At 45.0% G+C, this 20,749-nt stretch overlaps 1 protein-coding gene across 2 annotated transcripts in view; it reads left to right on the top strand.

The window, feature by feature from the left end:
• Window positions 1–20,062, top strand: part of grm5b (glutamate receptor, metabotropic 5b) — a 94,605-nt gene extending 74,543 nt beyond the window's left edge. For both annotated transcript variants that reach the window (XM_070543506.1, XM_054742749.2), the window contains exons 9-18: window positions 498–622; window positions 707–875; window positions 1,236–1,362; window positions 5,473–5,590; window positions 7,641–7,827; window positions 8,006–8,164; window positions 8,505–8,630; window positions 13,222–13,404; window positions 16,225–16,391; window positions 18,474–20,062. In XM_070543506.1, coding sequence (XP_070399607.1) covers window positions 498–622; window positions 707–875; window positions 1,236–1,362; window positions 5,473–5,590; window positions 7,641–7,827; window positions 8,006–8,164; window positions 8,505–8,630; window positions 13,222–13,404; window positions 16,225–16,391; window positions 18,474–19,548 — 2,436 coding nt within the window. In that variant the 3' untranslated portion in view covers window positions 19,549–20,062. The remainder of the gene's footprint in view (window positions 1–497; window positions 623–706; window positions 876–1,235; window positions 1,363–5,472; window positions 5,591–7,640; window positions 7,828–8,005; window positions 8,165–8,504; window positions 8,631–13,221; window positions 13,405–16,224; window positions 16,392–18,473) is intronic.
• The last annotated feature ends 687 nt before the right edge of the window (window positions 20,063–20,749 follow it).

The raw sequence follows: 20,749 nt of genomic DNA on the forward strand, positions 1-20,749 counted from the left end.
TCAGTGTGTGAATGTGTGTGTGAATGGATGAATGATACACTGTAGTGTAAAGCGCTTTGGAGTCCTTACTCTGAGAGGCGCTACACAAGTGCGGGTCATTTATCATTTTTCATTCTGTTCATTGGAAATGGCCAGATTTATTTAGAGATCCACATACTGTTATTACCATTGTTGACCTGAACCATAACTGTACAAAAAATGACTGGATTCTAGTGAGACTATGTAAAATACTATATTCAGTGCGAGAGAAACAGAATATTAAATATAGTTTTTACTTATAATGTCTAAACTCAGTCAGTGAAACGGTGAAATGTGAAGAAATTAACAAATTTTGCTATAAGAACAACTTGTTTTACACCTCTGGGAACATACTTAACTAAATCCTTCTGGTCCACCAATTTTAACAACACTTGTGCTTCATTCGAACTTACATTTTAACATGTTTTACCTGTTCAATCACATAAAATTAAACTAACACAACTAAAATCCATTTTTAGGGCCTTTGTGATGCCATGCGACCAATAGATGGTGCAAGGCTGCTGGACTTCCTGATGAAAACCAACTTCACAGGCGTATCAGGAGAGGGGATCTTATTTGATGAAAACGGAGACTCGCCTGGAAGGTAGGCACTATTTTGAGGCAGGACACTCAGAGATGTTTGAACTGGTGACTTCCTGTGTGATGTCCACCTATCGTTTATGGACAGGTATGAAATCATGAACTTCAAAAAGATGGGGAAGGACTACTATGACTACATAAACGTTGGCAGTTGGGACAACAGTGGCTTGAAGATAGATGATGATGAGATCTGGGCTAGCAAAGACACCATCATTAAGTCAGTCTGCAGTGAGCCCTGTGACAAAGGTCAGATTAAGGTAATCTGACACAGATTAAGTCTTTTATTTATTTATTTACATCTTTACATACAATTTCTACCACTGATATTAAAATGAGCTATTTTAGATTTTTAGTTTATTTTATTTCTCCCACTTTTTTAATTTTATTGTAAATAAATTGATATGAAATAAAAAGAATGTTAAGTTTACATCCTCCCGCTGGTAATTCCTCTATGATGCCTCATTCTGTCAAAGTTCAAAGGGATTAGTTCTTTCTGCTTGACTTCTGGTTCCTATCATCTGCCATGTCAGCAAGAACAGATCCTTCTGTCTTTGATACCTAAACATAAAAACGTGAACCTATCCAATCACACTAACTGCTTACTGCACCCCCTACAGGTGATCCGTAAGGGAGAAGTGAGCTGCTGCTGGACGTGCACTCCCTGCAAGGAAAATGAATTTGTGTTTGATGAATACACCTGCCGTGCCTGTGAGCTAGGCTCCTGGCCTACTGATGACCTTACAGGTCAGTCTCTGTATATTTGTAGGGTTTTATTTTCTTTTTTGTGTTTGCATGTTTGTTTTTGAAATCTTGGGTGGAACTACCATAACCCTCCCTCGGGTGACCCCTCCAGGATAGGGGATGGTTGAGCAGGGTTGATGGATTATCCCTCGGGATTCACGTGACAGGGGTGAGGTGGTGCTCACTCCTCAACAAAATTGAGAAAAGAAAAAAAGAAACACCTGCATTATGAACGTGGGTGGTTGACAAAAAAGGAAAAGAAATAACTAACAGTGCGTTTCAACCAAAACTCTAAACAGAGGGCTTGCAGCAGCAGGATTAGTCAAGGAACTGAGAAAAGGCAAGCAAAAACTCGATACAGCACAAGTGGATACTGTCCACCCCACCGGGACTGCAAGGGGCAACATTTGGGCCAAGACTCTTCAAATGAAGAAGAGGAAATGATCTTTCATTTCAAGATAAAGTCACGAGGCGCTTCGTAATTACATGTGAAGTACAGGAACATGTTCGAAGTTCTGTCGGAGGTGGGAATTGAAGCTCCTTCTGATAAGAGACTCTGCCAGACGTTCCCAGCAGACCCTTGCAATACGTTTGGGCCTGCCAGGTCTGAACAGCATCCTCCCCCACCATCGGAGTCAACTCACCACCAGGTAGTGGTCAGTTGACAGCTCCGCCCCTCTCCTCACTCGAGTGTTCAAGACATGCGACCGCACATCAGACGAAACAACAACAAGTCGATCATCCAGCTGCAGCCTAAGGTATCCTGGTGTCAAGAGCACATATGGACACCTTTATGTCTGAACACGGTGTTCATTATGGACAATCCCTGACTAGCACAGAAGTCCAACAACAAAACACTGCTTCAATTCAGATCAGGGGGGCGTTCCTCCCCACCACACCTCTCCAGGTCTCACTGTCATTGCCCACATGAGCGTTAAAGTCCCCCAGCAGAACGAGGGAGTCACCGGAAGGAGCAATCTTCAGCAACGAGTGGTGAGCTCATGGAAAGGGGGACCCACGTCTCCTCTTTGGGCTGTGCCCGGCCGGGCTCCATGAGTAAAAGCCCGGCCACCAGGCGCTCACCAACGTGCCCCAACTCCAAGCCTGGCTCTTAGAGGGGGGGCCCCAGCGGCCCGCGTCCGGGTGAGGGAACACTGTTTCCATTTGTCTTGGTCATCATAAGGGGGTCTTTGGGCTGCACTTTGTCTGATCTCCCACCTAGGACCTGCTTGCCATAGGTGACCCTACCAAAGGCATAAAGCCTCAGACAACTTAGCTTCTAGGATCACTGGGACACCCAAACCCCTCCACCATGATAAGGTGGCAGCCAAGGGAGGGGCTAATAATAAAAATAATTTTAAAAATTAAAATATTTAAAAAAATGTTTAAAATATCACAAAAATTAGAATATTAATTAACTCACCACATCTGGATTAGCGAAAAAATTGGGAAAAAGTTATGAAAATTGGAAAGAAAAACACCTGGGTCAAAGCAGTATTCCAAAGTTTTAGCCTTTTTGGGAATTATGTATGAATATTTTTAGAAAACTATAAAAGTCTGATCCTGTGCTGTGATAATGTAGGCAATACATCTTTTTTTCTCTTTTGGTAAAGCCCCTCTCCATTAATTAAAACCCCAAACAATTAGAATAATGCTGCTCAGCATTAGCCAATAGCATTAGACATTCGCTTAAGATGTCCACCACAGAGCATGCACGTGTTTGTGGAAGTGTTACAGAGTTAGCAATAAACAGCACAACATGAGAATATTAATTGTAAAACATATTTTAGCTCTGTTGGCTGGCTAGAGGTGTATGTTCAGTGGTGGTTAGTAGATGTTGGTGGGTGCATTGGAGAAAGACTACTTGTAATGGCTCACTTCAACCAGAAGAAAGAAACCAGGATACTCTCTTGAAGCCAGGCCTAGAAGGGGAGCCTGCTGGTAATTGCGCAGTGGGTCCTGCCTGAAAAAGTCACAAGACTTCACCTCTAAGTGGAGCCTTCACCTGTGATAAAAGTGGTTTAGATCAAGTGGAATGTGTGCAGGTGAGGTAGAGGAACTGGGCATGCTGACGTATGGTGTCACCTAGCTGGTGGAAAAGTGGCTGCTTTCTTCAAATCAGGTAGAAAGATGTCCAGGTCCTCCTCCATAACCCAACTTAGGATAAGCCTGGGAAAAAATACATCGATGGATAAAGGGATAAAGAAGGCTGTATGATAAAGATGGGGGGAGTGTTAAAAATGAAATACAATTTGCTTTTACTGTTTATTTGAATTTCTGCACCAATTACACTATAAAAAGAGCTAAAGAGCTTTCTATTTCCCCTTCCCTCCCTTTCCCTCCCCCTCTCAACCCTGCTTCACCCCTTAATTTGTAACCAACATGGCCATGGGTGTGTTAATTATTCCGCGTCGAGAGAAGCTTTCAATTTTCAATTATATTTGCGGTAGAAATTTATTTCACCACTGTTGTGTCAGAAGCTCTGGGATATTGTCTTCTTGTGCTCTCAGCTGCTCATTATTCTGCTTGCGAGCTCCTCTGCAAGCTCAATGATTAAAACATGAATCGAGTCCTGCCGAAAATTCAAATGAAGTTTCACTGACACAGAAAGGAGCATCCTCCAAACAAAACACTGTGTAAACCGTTTGTCACAGTTCTAGACAGGACTGTTATTTAAAAAAACGAACGGCTGAGTTTAGGGTTGTCCAGATGTGTGTTTGCACATGAAACTGCACAGATGTGTCTCATTTTTAATTAAATCAGGAACCAAACCTTGATCAAGGTTACACAGAGCAGTCAAAGATTGTGCTTTCCCAGTTCCACCAGCAGACTTTTTAATCTTGTTGTGAAAAGAGAGAAACCTGACAGACGAGTAGAGGCAGAGAGGAGAGACGAGGCTGAGCACAGATCAGCTGACAGGGAATGAAGCCAACTAGGTGTGAAACAATAGAAATCTAGCTTTAGACACAGCAGTGGAGCGAAAATGGAAAAGGAGTACAAGATAAAGTAACTTAGAGGCCTCAAGTGGGTGGGGTTGGGTGGAGTAGAAGGAGAGATGTGGATAATGGCTCTGACATGAGAAACAAACAGGATAGTAAAAAAAGGATTTGTTTGTTTCAGTTAACCCCCTTCCCCATAATCCACCAGAGAAACATTTAAAAACACAATTTTCTTTTTGCTCTGAACTAATCAAAAATGTAATCGCTGATGGTTCACAATACTTTTTTTGCTCCTCTGGGAAAGCCCACCAGAATAAAACATTGCTCTAGGATTTTCTTCCACTCGTTCATTTATGTGGGAAGAGATATTTAAGGCTAAATTCTTAGGAAGTCTAAATTCCTACCTAAGATTTCCCCCCGTGGGTGGTCCTCACCCACACACAGTCGCACAGTTACTGTAATTCTCGACACACAGAAAGAGACTGTGGCTAAATATTGAAAAGACCACTATCACTTGTCTTGTTTCTAATTTTATATTCTGAGGTGGAAAAAAAAAGCAAAGGTAGATGTGCGATCATGCTGCGAAGCTGCTCTGCTTTGACAGTTTTCTGCGTGGTCAATATTCTGATATGTGCTGTAAAATATGTTTGACTACTGATGCTTGATAGGTTGTGAATGAAAAAGAAATGTATTTGAAAATCCTTCTTGTCTTTGTGAGTTTATGAAGTGGTGCTGCACAAGTGTGTGACACAAGCACATTTGTGCCAAATAGAGTCCAAAAATCCAGGAATAACTCTTTATTAACAGTATGTCCAGAATACCCAATTAGACCATTTTTGCCAGCAATAAGACTAGAGATAATTGGAACTGTCCCTTTAATTAATGAGATCATATTTCACTAAAGATGAGATGACAGAGATAGAGGGAGACAATTGGGGGACAAGGTGGGACAAAAAGATGTGAATAGATAAGGAAGATATTAGAGATATAAAAAGGATGGGATAATTGATGGATGTATTACAGGAAGACTCAAACAGAGGAGGCAGAGTCAGCTAAATCTTAAAAATTAGACAATGTATTGTAATTATTTCACAAGCCTTCTGCTTGTTTAGGCTTTTTCATGAATATAGTAAATAAAGAAATAAATCTTTACATTTGATTTGTTTATCCTCAGGCTGTGACCCAATACCAGTGGAGTACCTGCGGTGGGGAGACCCTGAACCCATTGCTGCTGTGGTTTTTGCCTGCCTTGGTCTAATGTCAACATTCTTCGTCACTGCAGTCTTCATCCAGTAAGAAACCTCTGATTATAAAAAATAAACAAACCAGTTTTGACCTATACAGGCTTAATATTTTTAAACTGCATTTACCTTGTTGTTGAATATATGCAGCTTGTTGTGTCTAATGTGGCAGACCAAAAGTCTGTCACCTCTGACCTGTCTATGTAAATGATGTTGTAATGGCCACAGAGAAAGGGCTCATTGTGAGAAAAGCTGGATTAGCAAGTCAACATTGGCTATAAAAGGGTCACGGTAATGCTACTAACCAGAGAATAATGCTAGTCTGAGCTACTGCTAATGCTAGCCTGAGCTGCTAACACCCTCGTTGGACAACAATGAGGCAACAATAGTAAGTAAGTAGTAAGTAAGTAAGGATAGGATAGGAAATAGGAAAACAACAAAGAATATTGGGGCACCACTTACTTCCCAAGATTTACTGGGAATATCCAGAATGTAAATGACTGCCAGATGGAGCCATAGCTTGTGGTCTTTGTCACATTGTCCCTCCTTTGTCCACACTGTCTCTACACCCTTGCACTGCATCCCCCACCCTGTGGACATCAGTCATTCATGGGTGATGCAAACCAGTCTTGTATAGAGCTCCGGACCCCACGTGACTCTCAGTTAGTGGACGCCATTTTGGCATGCAAAAAAGGTAAACAAACACGGATGTAACCATGAACATGAACGGGATCCGCTTGGATTTTACTTCGTCGGAGTTTACTTCACACTTTAAAACAGAAGAAATCGTTTTATATAGTCAGAAATTAAATAGACTAAACATCTCCGACCCTTACCGTGCCCCTGGGATACTTTTTAAAAACGCCAGAAGCTGTCGTAGCGGACTTCTTACCGGCACAACACCGGACCTGGCCGGGGAAACCCCTTGGGATTCCCCCGGCCGGAGGAGCTGGGGAGAGGTCTGGGACTCTCGACTCTACTGCCCGCTCCGACGCCAGAAGCTGTCGGAGCGGACTTCTTACCGGCACAACACTGGACCTGACCGGGGAACCCCTTGGGATTTACCCGGAGGAGCTGGCTCCGGCGGCTGGGGAGAGGGAAGTCACGCTACTGCCCCCGCAACCCGACTCCGGATACGCGGATGAAAATGGATGGATGGATGGACAAATAACAGATTTACACGTAAGTAGTCTCGGTGAGACAGATAATAGCAATCCAAAGTGCTTTTTATGTGTGATCTGACAATTGATCAACCATTGCTTATAAATTAAATACAGCTCATAAAACACGGAAACGGCAGCACGCAGAACTCACGAGGCAACGTTTTACGTGATGTTTACTTGCTGCTATGAGTAATAAGACAGAAAAAGCCACGCCAAAATAAGTTTAGGAAGCCCACTAAGAATCATAATAAAGCATTTAAAATAAATACCACACACAGTTGAGGAAACATTGGTTTAAGTACCTGATATGAAGTGGTCGCTGCATAAGCGAAAACCTTTACTCTCGGGGTCCCACAGCTTCATTTTCGCCCGGTCACTAGTGTGTTTTATTACAATGATCCAACGTTTGCGGCGCTCCGGATCTTGGGGAATCCTGTAGATGGCTCATTCCTTATGTCGTCCGCGTCTGTTCTGCATCCTGGGGCACAACAGGAATCTACCATATTTCCCGTTTGATTGAGTTTTCTGACAATAACAAATAGTCCAGCTGCCGGCTTCTGCATGCCAATATGGCGCCGTTTCAATTTGAACTGTTGCATGCCGGGAGAAGTGACGTCAACTCCCGGAGCTCTATTGCAGGGCTTTAATATGAAGTTGTCTTGGCCATTAATCAGGGCTCCTGGGCCCTTTTGAGCCCCAACAAAGTTCCGTAACCTATATAGTCTTATAAAACAGTTTCTAATAGTAAAATAAAATCCTTTCTGGGAAACCTTTCAGTAGGGTTGTGTGGAGTATAGCTGTCTCAATCGAAGGTGAAAGACAGGTTGCTTTTAAACACTCCACAAACCCGTACTTCAAAATCCTCGAAACCCTTTCATTTTCAGTGGGATTTTTTCTTGTGTTCACCAATACGTTCCGTTTATTTTGTGTATGTAAAGTTTTCGGGACACTCCTGTGGTGAAATCCTCCAGCAGGGAGCTGTGTTATATCATCCTAGCCGGGATCTGTCTGGGATACCTATGCACCTTTAGCCTCATAGCAAAACCTCACGTTATCCACTGCTACCTCCAACGTCTGGGAATCGGGCTGTCACCTGCCATGAGTTACTCTGCACTCGTCACCAAGGTGAGAACTAAATTGCATAAGGAGTTATGGAAGGATGTTAAGAAACCACAGCCATGATGTCCCTATTGGAATTTAATCAGTGTTCCTCATTGTTATGCTTAGATAATTACAGTAGACATGAAAGCAGATGGCTTGATAGTAGATGCAGTATGTCCTAATGATTGGTGTCTGACTCCAGACAAACCGCATTGCTCGGATCCTGGCAGGAAGTAAGAAGAAGATCTGTACAAAGAAGCCTCGCTTCATGTCTGCCTGTGCTCAGCTCATCATCGCCTTCCTCCTCATCCTGCTGCAGTTGGGAATCATTGTGGCTCTTTTCCTAATGGAGCCACCAGAGGTAAGCCCTCTGCGTGAGCCGATGCAGGGCGTAGGAACAGGTGGATGTTAATAAAAGAAATAAGCAGGCACAATGAATTAAAAAGGAGCACTATCATGTTTTCCTAAGCATGTTTTTGTTTGACATCTACATAAAATCATTTACAAGTCTAGAAACCGAAGTAGATTATTTTAGTTGGGGTTATTAAAGGTAATTTAAATCTAGTTGGGTATTATTCTGAGCAATGAGTGTCTTAAATTGGCTGTGTAATAACAATAATCATCATTAGCTTTGACAAATAGCTGAAACAATGAAGCATGATAAACTCTGAGCTATTGCTATGTCATGTCTTTATGTACAGGTGATCCATGACTACCCCAGCATCCGCCAGGTCAATCTCATCTGTAACACCACTAACCTCGGAGTGGTAGCCCCGCTGGGATACAATGGCCTGCTCATCCTCAGCTGCACCTTTTATGCCTTCAAGGTAGAAGTTTGATTATTTTTATCTGTAATTCCAGCGTCCTCCTTACTTAAATAAAAACTTATTGGGATAAAACGTTCTATTACAAAACATATTGCTGACTTACGTATGAACCAATCATGTCTGCAGCTATCAGGTAATTTTATTAGTCATTATTCAACATACAAATTGATCAATAATTGAACCGTCACCTTATAGTGGTGGAGGAGTTTGAGTGCCCTAATGATCCTAGGAGCTATGTTGTCTGGGGCACTTTGTGCCCCTGGTAGGGTCTCCCATGACAAATGGGTCTTAGGTGAAGGGTGAGACAAAGAACGGTTCAGAAGATCTTTCATGGACGTAAAAACAAAGAGTCGGAGTACCCGGCCCGGAGCCAAGCCCGGAGCCCGGAGCCAGGCCTGGGGTTGGGGCCCGTGTGCGAGCGCCTGGTGGCCGGGCTTTCGCCCATGGGGCCCGGCCGGGCACAGCCCGAACCGGGTACATGGGTTCATCCAACTGTCGAGCCACCACCCACAGGAGGAACATGAAGGGTCCGGTGCAGTGTGGATCGGGTGGCAGACCGAGGCGGGAGCCTTGGCGGTACGATCCCCGGACAAGGAAACTGGTTATTGGGACATGGAACGTCACCTCTCTGGCGGGGAAGGAACAGGAGCTTGTGGCAGAGGTTGAGCGGTACCGGCTAGATATAGTTGGACTCACCTCGACACATAGCATTGGCTCTGGAACCCAAGTTTTTGAGAGGGGTTGGACACTCTCCTTTGCTGGAGTTGCTCCAGATGAGAGGCGGAGGGCTGGGGTTGGCTTTTTGTTAGCCCCAAGACTCTCCGCTTGTGTGTTGGGGTTTACCCCGGGGGACGAGAGGGTAGCTTCCCTGCGCCTTCGGATTGGAGAACGGGTCCTGACAGTTGTTTGTGCTTATGTGCCAAATATCAGTTCAGATTACCCACCCTTCTTGGAGTCCGTGGACGAGTGCTAGATAGTGTTCCATCAGGGGACTCCATTGTCCTGCTGGGGGACTTCAATGCTCACATGGGCAATGACAGCATGACCTGGAGGGGTGTGATTGGGAGGAACGGCCCACCTGATCTGAACTCTGGTGGTGTTTCGTTATTGGACTTCTGTGCAAGCCGCAGTTTGGCCATGTTTGTTCAAAGATAAGGATACCCATCGGTACACTTGGTACCAGGGCAGCCTAGGTCGCAGGTCGATGATAGACTTTGTAGTCGTATCATCTGACCTGCGGCCGTATGTTTTGGACACCTGAGTGAAGAGAGGAGCGGAGCTGTCAACTGATCACCATCTGGTGGAGAGTTGGATCAGATGGCAGGGGAAGATGCCGCGTAGACCTGGCAGACCCAAGCACATAGTGAGGGTCTGCTGGGAATGCTTGGCAGAAGAACCTGTCAAGACGGTCTTCAACTCCCACCTCCGGCAGAGCTTTGACCGCGTCCCGAGAGCAGTGGGGGACATCGACTCCGAGTGGGCCTTGTTCCACTCTGCAATTGTTGAGGCGGCTGTTGCTAGCTGTGGTCGCAAGGTGGCCGGTGCCAGTCATGGTGGCAACTCCTGTATCGGCGCCAAAGAGGTTCTGGCAAACTGTCCGGCGCCTCAGGAGAGGGAGGCAGCAACTCGCTCTCACTGTTTACAGTGGGGATGGGGAGCTGCTGACGTCCACTGGGCCTATAGTCGGGCGGTGGACAGAATACTTTGAGGAGCTCCTCAATCCCACCTACGCACATTCCGAGGAGGAGCCAGAGTCGGGAGACCTGGGGATGGACTTTCCTATCTCTGGGGCAGAAGTTGCTGAGGTAGTCAGACAACTACACAGCGGCGGAGCCCGGAGGTGGATGAGATTCGTCCTGGGTATCTCAAGGCTATGGATGTTGTAGGGCTGTCATGGTTGACACGTTTCTGCAACATTGCGTGGTCATCGGGAGCAGTTCCTTTGAAGTGGCAGACCAGGGTGGTGGTCCCCATCTTTAAGAAGGGTGACCGGAGGATGTGTCCCAACTATAAGGGGATCACACTCCTCAGCCTCCCTGGAAAGGTCTACTCCAAGGTACTGGAGAGGATGGTCCGATTGATAGTTGAATCTCAGATTGAGGAGGAGCAATGTGGTTTTCGTCCTGGCCGTGGAACTGTTGACCAGCTCTATACCCTTGCAAGGGTGATGGAGGGGGCATGGGAGTTTGCCCAACCAATCCACATGTGTTTTGTGGATTTGGAGAAGGCTTGTGGCCGTGTCCCCAGGGGCACCCTGTGGGGGACGCTCCAGGAGTATTGGGTGGGTGGCCTTTTGTTAAGGGCCATTCAGTCCCTTTAACAGAGGAGTGTGAGTTTGGTCCACACAGCCGGTAGTAAGTCGGACCTGTTCCCGGTGAGGGTTGGACTCCGCCAGGGCTGCCCTTTGTCACCGGTTCTGTTCCTAAACTTTATGGACATAATTTCTAGGAGCAGCTGTGGTATGGAGTGTGTCGAGTTTGGTGGCAGGAGAATCTCGTCTCTGCTTTTTGCGGATGATGTGGTCCTCCTAGCTTCATCCAGCTCTGACCTTCAGCTCTTGCTGGGTAGTTTCGTGGCCGAGTGTGAAGCAGCTGGGATGAGGATCAGCACCTCCAAATCTGAGACCATGGTTCTCAACTGGGAAAGGGTGGCTTGCCAACTCCGGGTCGGGAGAGAGGTCCTACCTCAAGTGGAGGAGTTTAAGTATCTTGGGCTCTTGTTCACGAGTAAGGGTAGGAGGGATCTGGAGATTGACAGGCAGATTGGTTCGGCATCTGCAGTGATGTGGACACTGAGCCGATCTGTCGTGGTGAAGAGGGAGCTGAGCCAGAAAGCCAGGCTCTCGATTTACCGGTCGATCTACGTCCCAATCCTCACCTATGGTCATGAGCTTTGGGTAATGACCGAAAGAACGAGATTGCGAATACAAGCGGCCAAAATGAGCTTCCTCCGTAGGGTGGCCGGGCTCAGCCTTAGAGATAGGGGAGGAGCTCGGACATTCGGGAGGGACTCGGAGTAGAACCGCTGCTCCTCCGGATCAAAAGGAGTCAGTTAAGGTGGTTTGGGCATCTGGTCAGGATGCCTCCTAGACGCCTCCCTGGGGAGGTGTTTTGGGCATGTCCTGCCAGCAAGAGGCCCCCGGGTCGACCCAGGACACGTTGAAGAGGTTACATCTCCAATCTGGTCTGGGAACGCCTAGGGATCCTGCTGGAGGAACTGGTGGAGGTGGCTGGAGAGAGGACGGTCTGGAGCTCCCTAGTTGAGATGCTGCCCCCACGACCCGGACCCGGATAAGCGGAGGAAGACGACGAATGGTTTATACTCGAATTGGTCACTATCTGTGTTCTTTACTAGATATTAAAACAAGTGTTTTCCTGGTTTCAGATCACACCAGCAGCTGTTTGTTAATACATGGTAAAGTACCAAAGCTCCAAGATGAGGATTTCTTGGAGTTATTGGAGCAACAATAAAATTGCTGCTAGACAACATTTATTTAGAGGATCGTCAGTCAGATTAATGTTCACCTGAAATTTCAAGATTAAAAAAAGCATTTGAGAAAAATCTTTAAAGCAATCTGATTTTTTTTGGGTCTTGTATAAACGGTAATGACACCCTCTTGCATTGAGTGTTATTCTGAAAGATGAAAGGTGTAATATGTAAGTATGACATCCTGTGGTCAAATTTGTTACTGCAGCTCATTTTCTCTGTAAAGGGTCTTTTTAGCACATACTGACACAAGAAAATAATTTAAAAATATGAAAAAGTTGCATAATATGGCTTTAAACAAAACATTCTCACACCCTAAGCGTCGATAAATGACGCGGTGTGACCAAGCGTTTGTTTCCTACACGTAGGGAGCCCCTGTGCGTTGGGAAGCAATGTGCTGTGCCAGAGCGTTGACATCTGACGCCCGCGGTAAAATGGAGATTTCATCAACCTTTCACCTCTAACCTCTAGCGATTTAACCTTCCCCTCACCCCCATCCTGACCTTAACCCTGTATGTCAATCTTAATTTTCTTTTAAGTGTGTTTGAGAGGAACGATGAAATGCGAAACAAAGCTTTGCATGTGCAAGCTGGTTAAGGTTAAGATGGAGGTGAGGGGAAGGTTAAATAGCAAGAAGGTAAAGGTCACAATTTGGTCAAATGTCCATTTTACTGCGGGCTTCGGACAGTGCCTCCCGACACGCAGGGGCTCCCTACGCATCAGAAACAAATGCTTGGTCACACTGCGTCATTTTTCGACGCTTAGGGTGTGAGAATGTGTTGCTTTAAAGGAAGTAAAACGCTATGATTGACTCATTAATTTCAGACATACATTTCGCTGTAATATTGAGTTGTTTGTCAATGAAAAAGTAGCTTGAAATATTTTTGGAACCGACTATTTGCTTGCTGAACCAAATCTGACCGCAAGATGTCATTCTCACCTTATCCTTCAACATTGCACCTTTAAATAGTTGTCCAAAGGTAAATTCTCATTATTTTATACTACCATAAGATGCCAGTGGATACATCTCTTCTATTCTCACAACTAAACCCACATGCATAGTTGCACCAGTATTTACTTATGCCTGTCTCTCTTTTCCTTAAAGACCCGCAACGTCCCGGCTAATTTCAACGAGGCCAAGTACATTGCTTTTACTATGTACACCACCTGCATCATCTGGCTGGCGTTCGTACCAATCTACTTTGGTTCCAATTATAAAATCATTACTATGTGCTTCAGCGTCAGCCTCAGTGCCACTGTGGCTTTGTGCTGCATGTTTGTACCCAAGGTAAGACAAACTAAAATCCACTTTCTCTTTTACTGAGGTCTCTGCTCTATTCTTCATTTTGGGTATTCCAATTATGATTTTTGTATTGTCTCTAATACTGATCCAAAGTATTTATGCTAAAATAAATACATTTTTAAATATCTTTTATAGTAGAGTTGGGAACACACCATACGTGCATTAAAGTCTTGCTAAAATCTTCACTATAACACAGAGTATTTTAATATTAGCTAGGTAAAAGTGAGACAAAACTCATCTTCCTTTAACTGCTGATCTCCTTGAAATTAACATTGTTGGATGAAAAATGGCTCAGCAAAAAGATGGTGCCATATTTTGCCTGACTGCTGTAAAACATAAAAATGTAGGTCAACAATAGAGATCAACAGCTGAGTCTGAAAAGGTTAATCCACTTACCCAGCCTTTCCACTAGATGCGTAAGTGGCACATAAAGTAATAACGCGTTTTACCCGTAAGATCTCTTCCCACCGGGAGCGTTTCAGATGCTAATGGCAGCGAATGCGTTACATGCACGCAGCTGGTCCCGCAAAGTCACAAAATCATGGGAGAACTACAAAACCACTCATTAAGTGGAGTACACAATAACAAGCAAAGAGAAAGAGAGCAGCGTTTATCCAAAAACGTCTGAGGTTTTTTTTCTGTTCTGTTTACCTCAGCTACGGAGGCCTCACAGGGAATTACGTTTTTTTACTAGTTAAGCAATTGGAAATCTGCATGTGATTTGTATTTTGAAAGTTTCCAGATGGTTTACACTGCATTTGTGACTGGCTTCCCGTCTGGCCCGATCTGAACTAGAGTTTGATGCGTTGGTGAAGTGTAGGGCATCAAAAATAGAGTCAAAAAGTATAAGCAAGGCATCCCTACGCTTCTGGAACACTTCTAAAATGTTATGCTTTGCGGCCGGTGGAAACATACCCATTCCCTCTAATGACTATCATTACTGTGTACTACTTTTTGCTGATGTTACACAACACTTACACATCCATGGAAAGGCCAAGTTAGTCATTGGTCAACAAAAATGTTGTGATGAAAACCCCAATAGCGAACCTAAGTCACGCCCATCTACTTCAGGGCCGCTCGTCCCCGGAAATAAGAAAAAAATTAATGCAAGTCAGTGGGGATAAAAATACAATGTTCTAATCCTATTTGATAAGTAACATGGATTTCACATATGATGTCTGTGAATTTTAAAGACACATTCTGATGCCAAGAAATCGCTTATATTTGAACGAGGGCAAAAGTTATTGTAGGTTTTCTGTAAAATTCGTCCAGGACTACAAATGCGCATCACCAAATTAACGTCATTGAACCAGACATGGAGTAAAGCAGAAGAAAATGGCTGTAAGTTCAGCAAACTTCAAATTCTTCCCTCAGGAGGAAAGAACCAACATAAATGTTGCCCTGTGGTAAGTAGCAGCTAGGCTAGGGCAGAGGTGACGCCATATTTGTGACGTGCCAATGTCTGATTTGTAGTCATGTAATTATGAATTTTTACAAGCTCAAAGTACGATTAGGAATTAATAGTTTAGAAAATAATTTTTATAGCTCCTGTCAGGGACTTGCACAAACCAGCCAGAGAAGCACTGCTCATGAGATTCAAAACACCATTTTATTTTGGAGCAGCTTCAAAGTTAAAGGAACTTTAACCTAATCACCACACAAGACACTATCCAGAAAACGAAAGACATTTCAGACACACCAGGTTCAATTTAAATAGTGGCTGATCAGACCACTCTACATACAAGAGGGGAAAAATTAACATACAATTAACACACATCCTCACACTCACACACACACACACACACACACACACACACACACACACACACACACACACACACACACACACACACACACACACACACACACACACACACACACACACACACACACACTAACCAGTCTAATCAATTCAGGTAACTCAAATAACTAAATCATAATTACAAACTTCCTATCATAACAGAAAACATCTACATTAAATTAAACACAAGCATAAACATGAATCTCCCCTCCCTTGGGAGTTGGTAGATCCCAGGAGTGCCGATTAGGCTTCCTGAGGAGATGAGCTGCAGGTGTGAGACTCCATGGGAAACTCCAAGTCACTGGTAACTCAAAATAGAAGTACAAAATTAACACATGCATTCATAAACAGAAGACTGATTGTGTGCACATCAACCAGTCATCCTGGACAGAGCACAGAAAACACTACCAGCAGACCATGTCCATGAGGTGACAGACACTGCTGTCACAGCTCCACTCACTTGCATTCATTTTCCCATTCTTCCGGGGACCCATGAGCCGACCAGAAGGGGAGGAGGCTCCCTATACGATAATTCAGATTAGATCAGTACTTGTTCATTTATTGGTTCAGATGGGAAAATTGTCCAATTCTGAAACATTTTTTAGAATTGAAATTCATACCTTCAGTTCTGATAAACATCAGCATGTTATGTTTATTTCAGCTTCTACGCAGCGGCAGGCCTCTCATGTTTAATAATATCAGTACTTGTAATTTGAGAGTGTAGGTTTTTGAATTAAGCCGGATCTGATTTTAAACAGAAAATGGCTTCAGTCAGAACACATGGACTACCTCTTTCTTTCATGACCTGAATATTATTCTGTCATTTTGAGCACATGAACCACAAGTCTTCTCAGCACTTTTATATATATATATAAAAAGAAAAGTTTTGTTTGAACAAATGTCATTTAACTGAATCAGACTGTGATGTCCATGTATGCTTTGTCTGTTTTCTACCCAAAGTGTCACGTTTAAAGAGCATACCTTATGTTTTTATCTCACATCAGGTGTACATTATCCTGGCCAAACCAGAGCGTAATGTGCGCAGTGCCTTCACCACCAGCACAGTGGTGCGCATGCATGTGGGTGACGGCAAATCGTCTTCAGCTGCCAGCCGCTCTTCTAGCTTGGTTAACTTGTGGAAACGCAGAGGCTCTACTGCAGAGACGCTCAGGTATACATCTGTGTGTGAGTCCCTGGGAGGCTTGTAGCCCGTACTAATGCCAAGTTACTCATCAGCTACAGTCCAAGGCCATTTTCTGTAATGGCCCTACTTAAGAAGGCAGCTATGCTGTGTGTGTGTGTGTGTGTGTGTGTGTGTGTTCTGAGAAACTGATTCTCTGTATTCCCTTGAATCTCCTGACCCCAACATTAACTGCAAAGAATTGCCTAATGGAGACATGACAAAGAGAGAGAGAGAGAGAGAGAGAGAGAGAGAGAGAGAGAGAGAGAGAGAGAGAGAGAGAGAGAGAGAGAGAGAGAGAGAGAGAGAGAGAGAGAGAGAGAGAGAGAGAGAGAGAGAGAGAGAGAGAGAGAGAGAGAGAGAGAGAGAGAGAGAGAGAGAGAGAGAGAGAGAGAGAGAGAGAGAGAGAGAGAGAGAGAGAGAGAGAGAGAGAGAGAGAGAGAGAGAGAGAGAGAGAGAGAGAGAGAGAGAGAGAGAGAGAGAGAGAGAGAGAAGGGTATGGTGGATGGACGGGGTGAAGACAGGAATAAAGAGGGAAACAATGAATGGAGACAGAGCTGAAGAGCCGAGGTGATGTCTACTAAAAAGATGACAAAAGAGGTGCTGTGAACCCCTCTTTTGCTGCCATCCACTGTTATCTACAGCGACAAGGAGCCGATCAAAGGACTGACTCAGAGAGAAAAGACAGAAACATATTTTCATTTGTCAGCAGGTTACTCCAGCTCACCCTGCTTTGCAAGCAAGATTTCAATTACACACTCCTAAAAAAATGGCAGGAGTGTTTCAGTCTTTGTTCCCCCATTCCTGCCTTCCCTGCTCTGTCTCTTTTGGTCCTGTCGTCCTCTGCAGGTGGTGGTAATTGGCAGGGCTGTCTGTCTCCTCAATGACGGGCTGGAAGCTGTTGCGTTAGAGATGCTGTCATTGTCAGTGTAGACTGAACAGGCATGGAGGGAGATAAATCAGTCGAGCTGGAGGGAAAAGAAACTTTTGAAGTAATAAAATGTTTGACTGATGTTTGAATCAAGTGTTTGAAATACTGAAAAAACACTTCCATCTGGCAGTGAAATCGTTCTCAGAGCTGAACAGAAAGAAAATCAGTAAAGGCTTGAGTTAGTATGTGTGACACGTGTCTCCACAGGTTCTGATGAGGGGACAAAGAGATCACAGCCCATCCTGTGTGTAGGTGCAAATTAGCATATGGATGTGTGGGTGTGTCGATCTCCAGGGCAATTTCAGTCCGTCTCACAATCAGGACGCCCGCTATAGATTAATCCCTCTAATTACCCCGACAAAAGGACGGAGGGGCAGCGAGGGACAGAGCTGTGGCTGAGGTGGAGCAGGCCAAAACTTTGAAGATGAAACATTAAAAGAATAATAATGTGACAAAGAAAATGAAAGTCAGATTTTGTGAGATAAAGAAGGAAAGTGATTCAAACCTGTTTGATTCCTCAAGACTCATTTCAGTCATACATGTATTTTCTTATGCTTATCCAAGAGAGCTTCAGGAGGAAAGCCCATACGTTCCCTTAGAAAACCCTGGGTGAGCTCAAGGAACTCTCAGACCAGAGAAGGAATACAATCTCTACAGTGGGTTCTGGGTCTGCCCTGGGATCGCTTCCCCCAGGGAAAACTTACAGGGAAGTAACCAGGAGGCTTTCTAATCAGATGCCCTCACTACCTCCCCCCCGGATGCCAGGGCTCATTTAAGCCACTTGGATCTGGGATCTTGTTCTGTCAGTCATGGTCCAAATCCCATGACAAGACACGAGTGTGAGAACGTAGCGAATCAAGAACTTTGCCTATTGATCCATCTTCACCAAGACTCTTGAACCCCTCCACTGAATAATTTACAACCTTGAGGGACTGTTCCAATTTTTTCTGGTTGAGATTTGAAGGAGCTGACTCTCATCCTAGCCACTTCTCTCCACCTTATGCACACTGAAGGTTGTGGTTTGAAGATGCAAAACAAAACCACATAATCTGATTGACTCTAGCTAAATGCTTTAATTAAATTAGTGTCATTACTTTTCGGACTTTTATCCAACTCTCTTACTTTTTGGTTCTTTGTTGCAGCTCCAACGGCAAGTCGGTCTCCTGGGCACAGACTGAGCGCAGCAGTTCCCGCGGCAACCACCTATGGCAGCGGCTGTCCTTCCATATCAAAAAGAAGGAGAACAATCAGACTGCTGTGATTAAACCCTTCTCCAAAACCTCTGAGGAGCGATACTGCAGCGGAGCTGACTTACCACCACACGTCCCCCTGCCGTCCCTCTCCTCCATGTCGTCCCTGCCCACTCACATGGACAGCACCACAGATAAGACTCTGTATGAACTCTCAGAAGCAGAAGAGCACTACTCGGTCACGTACCAGCCGCAGACGCCTTCACCAATCAGCACGGTCAGCCAGAGAATAGGAGTAAGTTTGGGGGAGGAGTCTCAGATGGCGGCTGTTCCACAATATTCCAGCAGCATCTGCAGCGGTGGTAGCGTCGCCAGCAGTTGTGGACCCCCCAGCAGCGGTTCTGTGGTGACCGGAAGTGACGGCCGTCTGGTTATCATGGATGACCACCCCACACAGCCGCAGAGTTCGCTGATGGATCAGATCAGCTGTGTGGTAAACCGCTTCACTGCCAACATCTCAGAGCTTAACAGCATGATGCTGTCCACCTCTCCATCACACTCACACAAACACACCCCTCCCTCTCCTCACCCCACTGACCCTTACCTGTTGCCTCGTGAGATCCCGATGCCCCCGACCCTCACCACCTTCGCTGACGTCCAGCCTATCCCCCACATGGAGACCAACCTGGCAAGCCGTGGCGGCTGTCCCATCCACCCAAGTCCTCGTTCACCTTACCCCCTGCCGCCCCCTCACCCCCACACCTCCCCATCTCTCTCCCCCATGCGAGGAAACTTGGCCACCTGCCTCACCGACTCCCCACTGATCAGGGCAGAACTGGAGGAAGAGCTCATCGCTCTAACTCCCCCGTCACCCTTCCGTGACTCCCTGGCATCCAGCAGTAGTTCCACCTCAGAGATGGGTTTTTTTGTTCCTCCTGTCCCATCCCATCCTCCTCCCTCTCCCCCGTCACCCAGGTACACCAAACTGACTCTCAGAAACTACAGTCAGAGTTCATCCTCACTGTGAGGCAGAGGAAATGAGCCAAGCGGAGCGCAAAGAGAACAGAACAGACTGAAATCCATTCATCGTCGTTTGGAGTCAAAGTAGACGTAGAGGGCTGATTGGTGAAGACACCAAGCTGTTTTTGTGTTTACATGTTTACAGTGAGATGCAAGCAGAAGACGCTTGCCAGTGTCGTATTTTCTTGCCCTCTCTCACAAGAGAGGATGAAAGATGGTGGCCATGGCTCTGGGAACAGAGACCATTCCTGACAGCTTAAGTCTCTGGCATGAATTAGGTTGAACTAGTGGCCTTAAGGTAACCCAGCTGTCAACTAATTAGAGATGTGCGAGCAGTGAAGGGCATGAGTGTATTTCTGAAAGTGATGGGAATCATGACAGTGGGGAGTATAAATAAGAGAGGACTCCTATAGCCTGTGAGCACTACACACAAGCTAAGAAGGGCACATGTGGTATAAATTTGCTCACAGACGCACACACAACACTGACATGTGAGCACACCCATTCAAAGACGGTGTGTGTGTGTGTGTGGGGGGGGGGGGGGTGGGGGGGTGGGGGGGGGGTCTTCAAGAGTTCCAGACTAAAGTGTTCTGTGAAGACAGTGTTAGCATTTTAAAGCAGTATGTTTCTCTAAAATGTGCTCAGCTTTCCCATCATACAGCTCACCCGTCTTTCTCATTCCTTTCCAACATTTTCTACTCTTGCTGTGAATTTCTTCTGATGTTTGAATGTATATTTTCTACATCTTTTCCTGAAAGTGTTGGGACCAAACTATTTTGTAGCTTTCTGTCTATATTTGGAAAAAGGGGGAGAATCGGAGCTGATGAGGCCAGGCCTTGTAGTACCATAAGCATTTTAGTATTTTAAGTCTCACTCAGGTGGGTCGTCTCGGGAGGTTATCATTACTGTGTGACATTTAACAGTGTATTTTGTAAGGCTTAGCTGGATTCCAGTCATGACATTTTCTTAATACGATGTGTTAGCAGGACGTAGCGGCCCTGTTTGATCAAAAACGGTGATTCGAATGGGATTAATTGGAGTGAAAGTCATTTCGAATGGTAAATGGTTCAGACTCTTTTAGTTCAAGCTGGGAGAGGCTCTTCTTCAGCCTTTCTGAAGGTCATCGGTTGGACAGTTTCCGTTTTCAACGAAAGAACACAATTCAACAAAAAAATAAAATAAATAAATTATATATATATATATATATA

This window comes from Nothobranchius furzeri, chromosome 13, assembly GCF_043380555.1.
Source record: "Nothobranchius furzeri strain GRZ-AD chromosome 13, NfurGRZ-RIMD1, whole genome shotgun sequence".
NCBI lineage: Eukaryota > Metazoa > Chordata > Actinopteri > Cyprinodontiformes > Nothobranchiidae > Nothobranchius > Nothobranchius furzeri.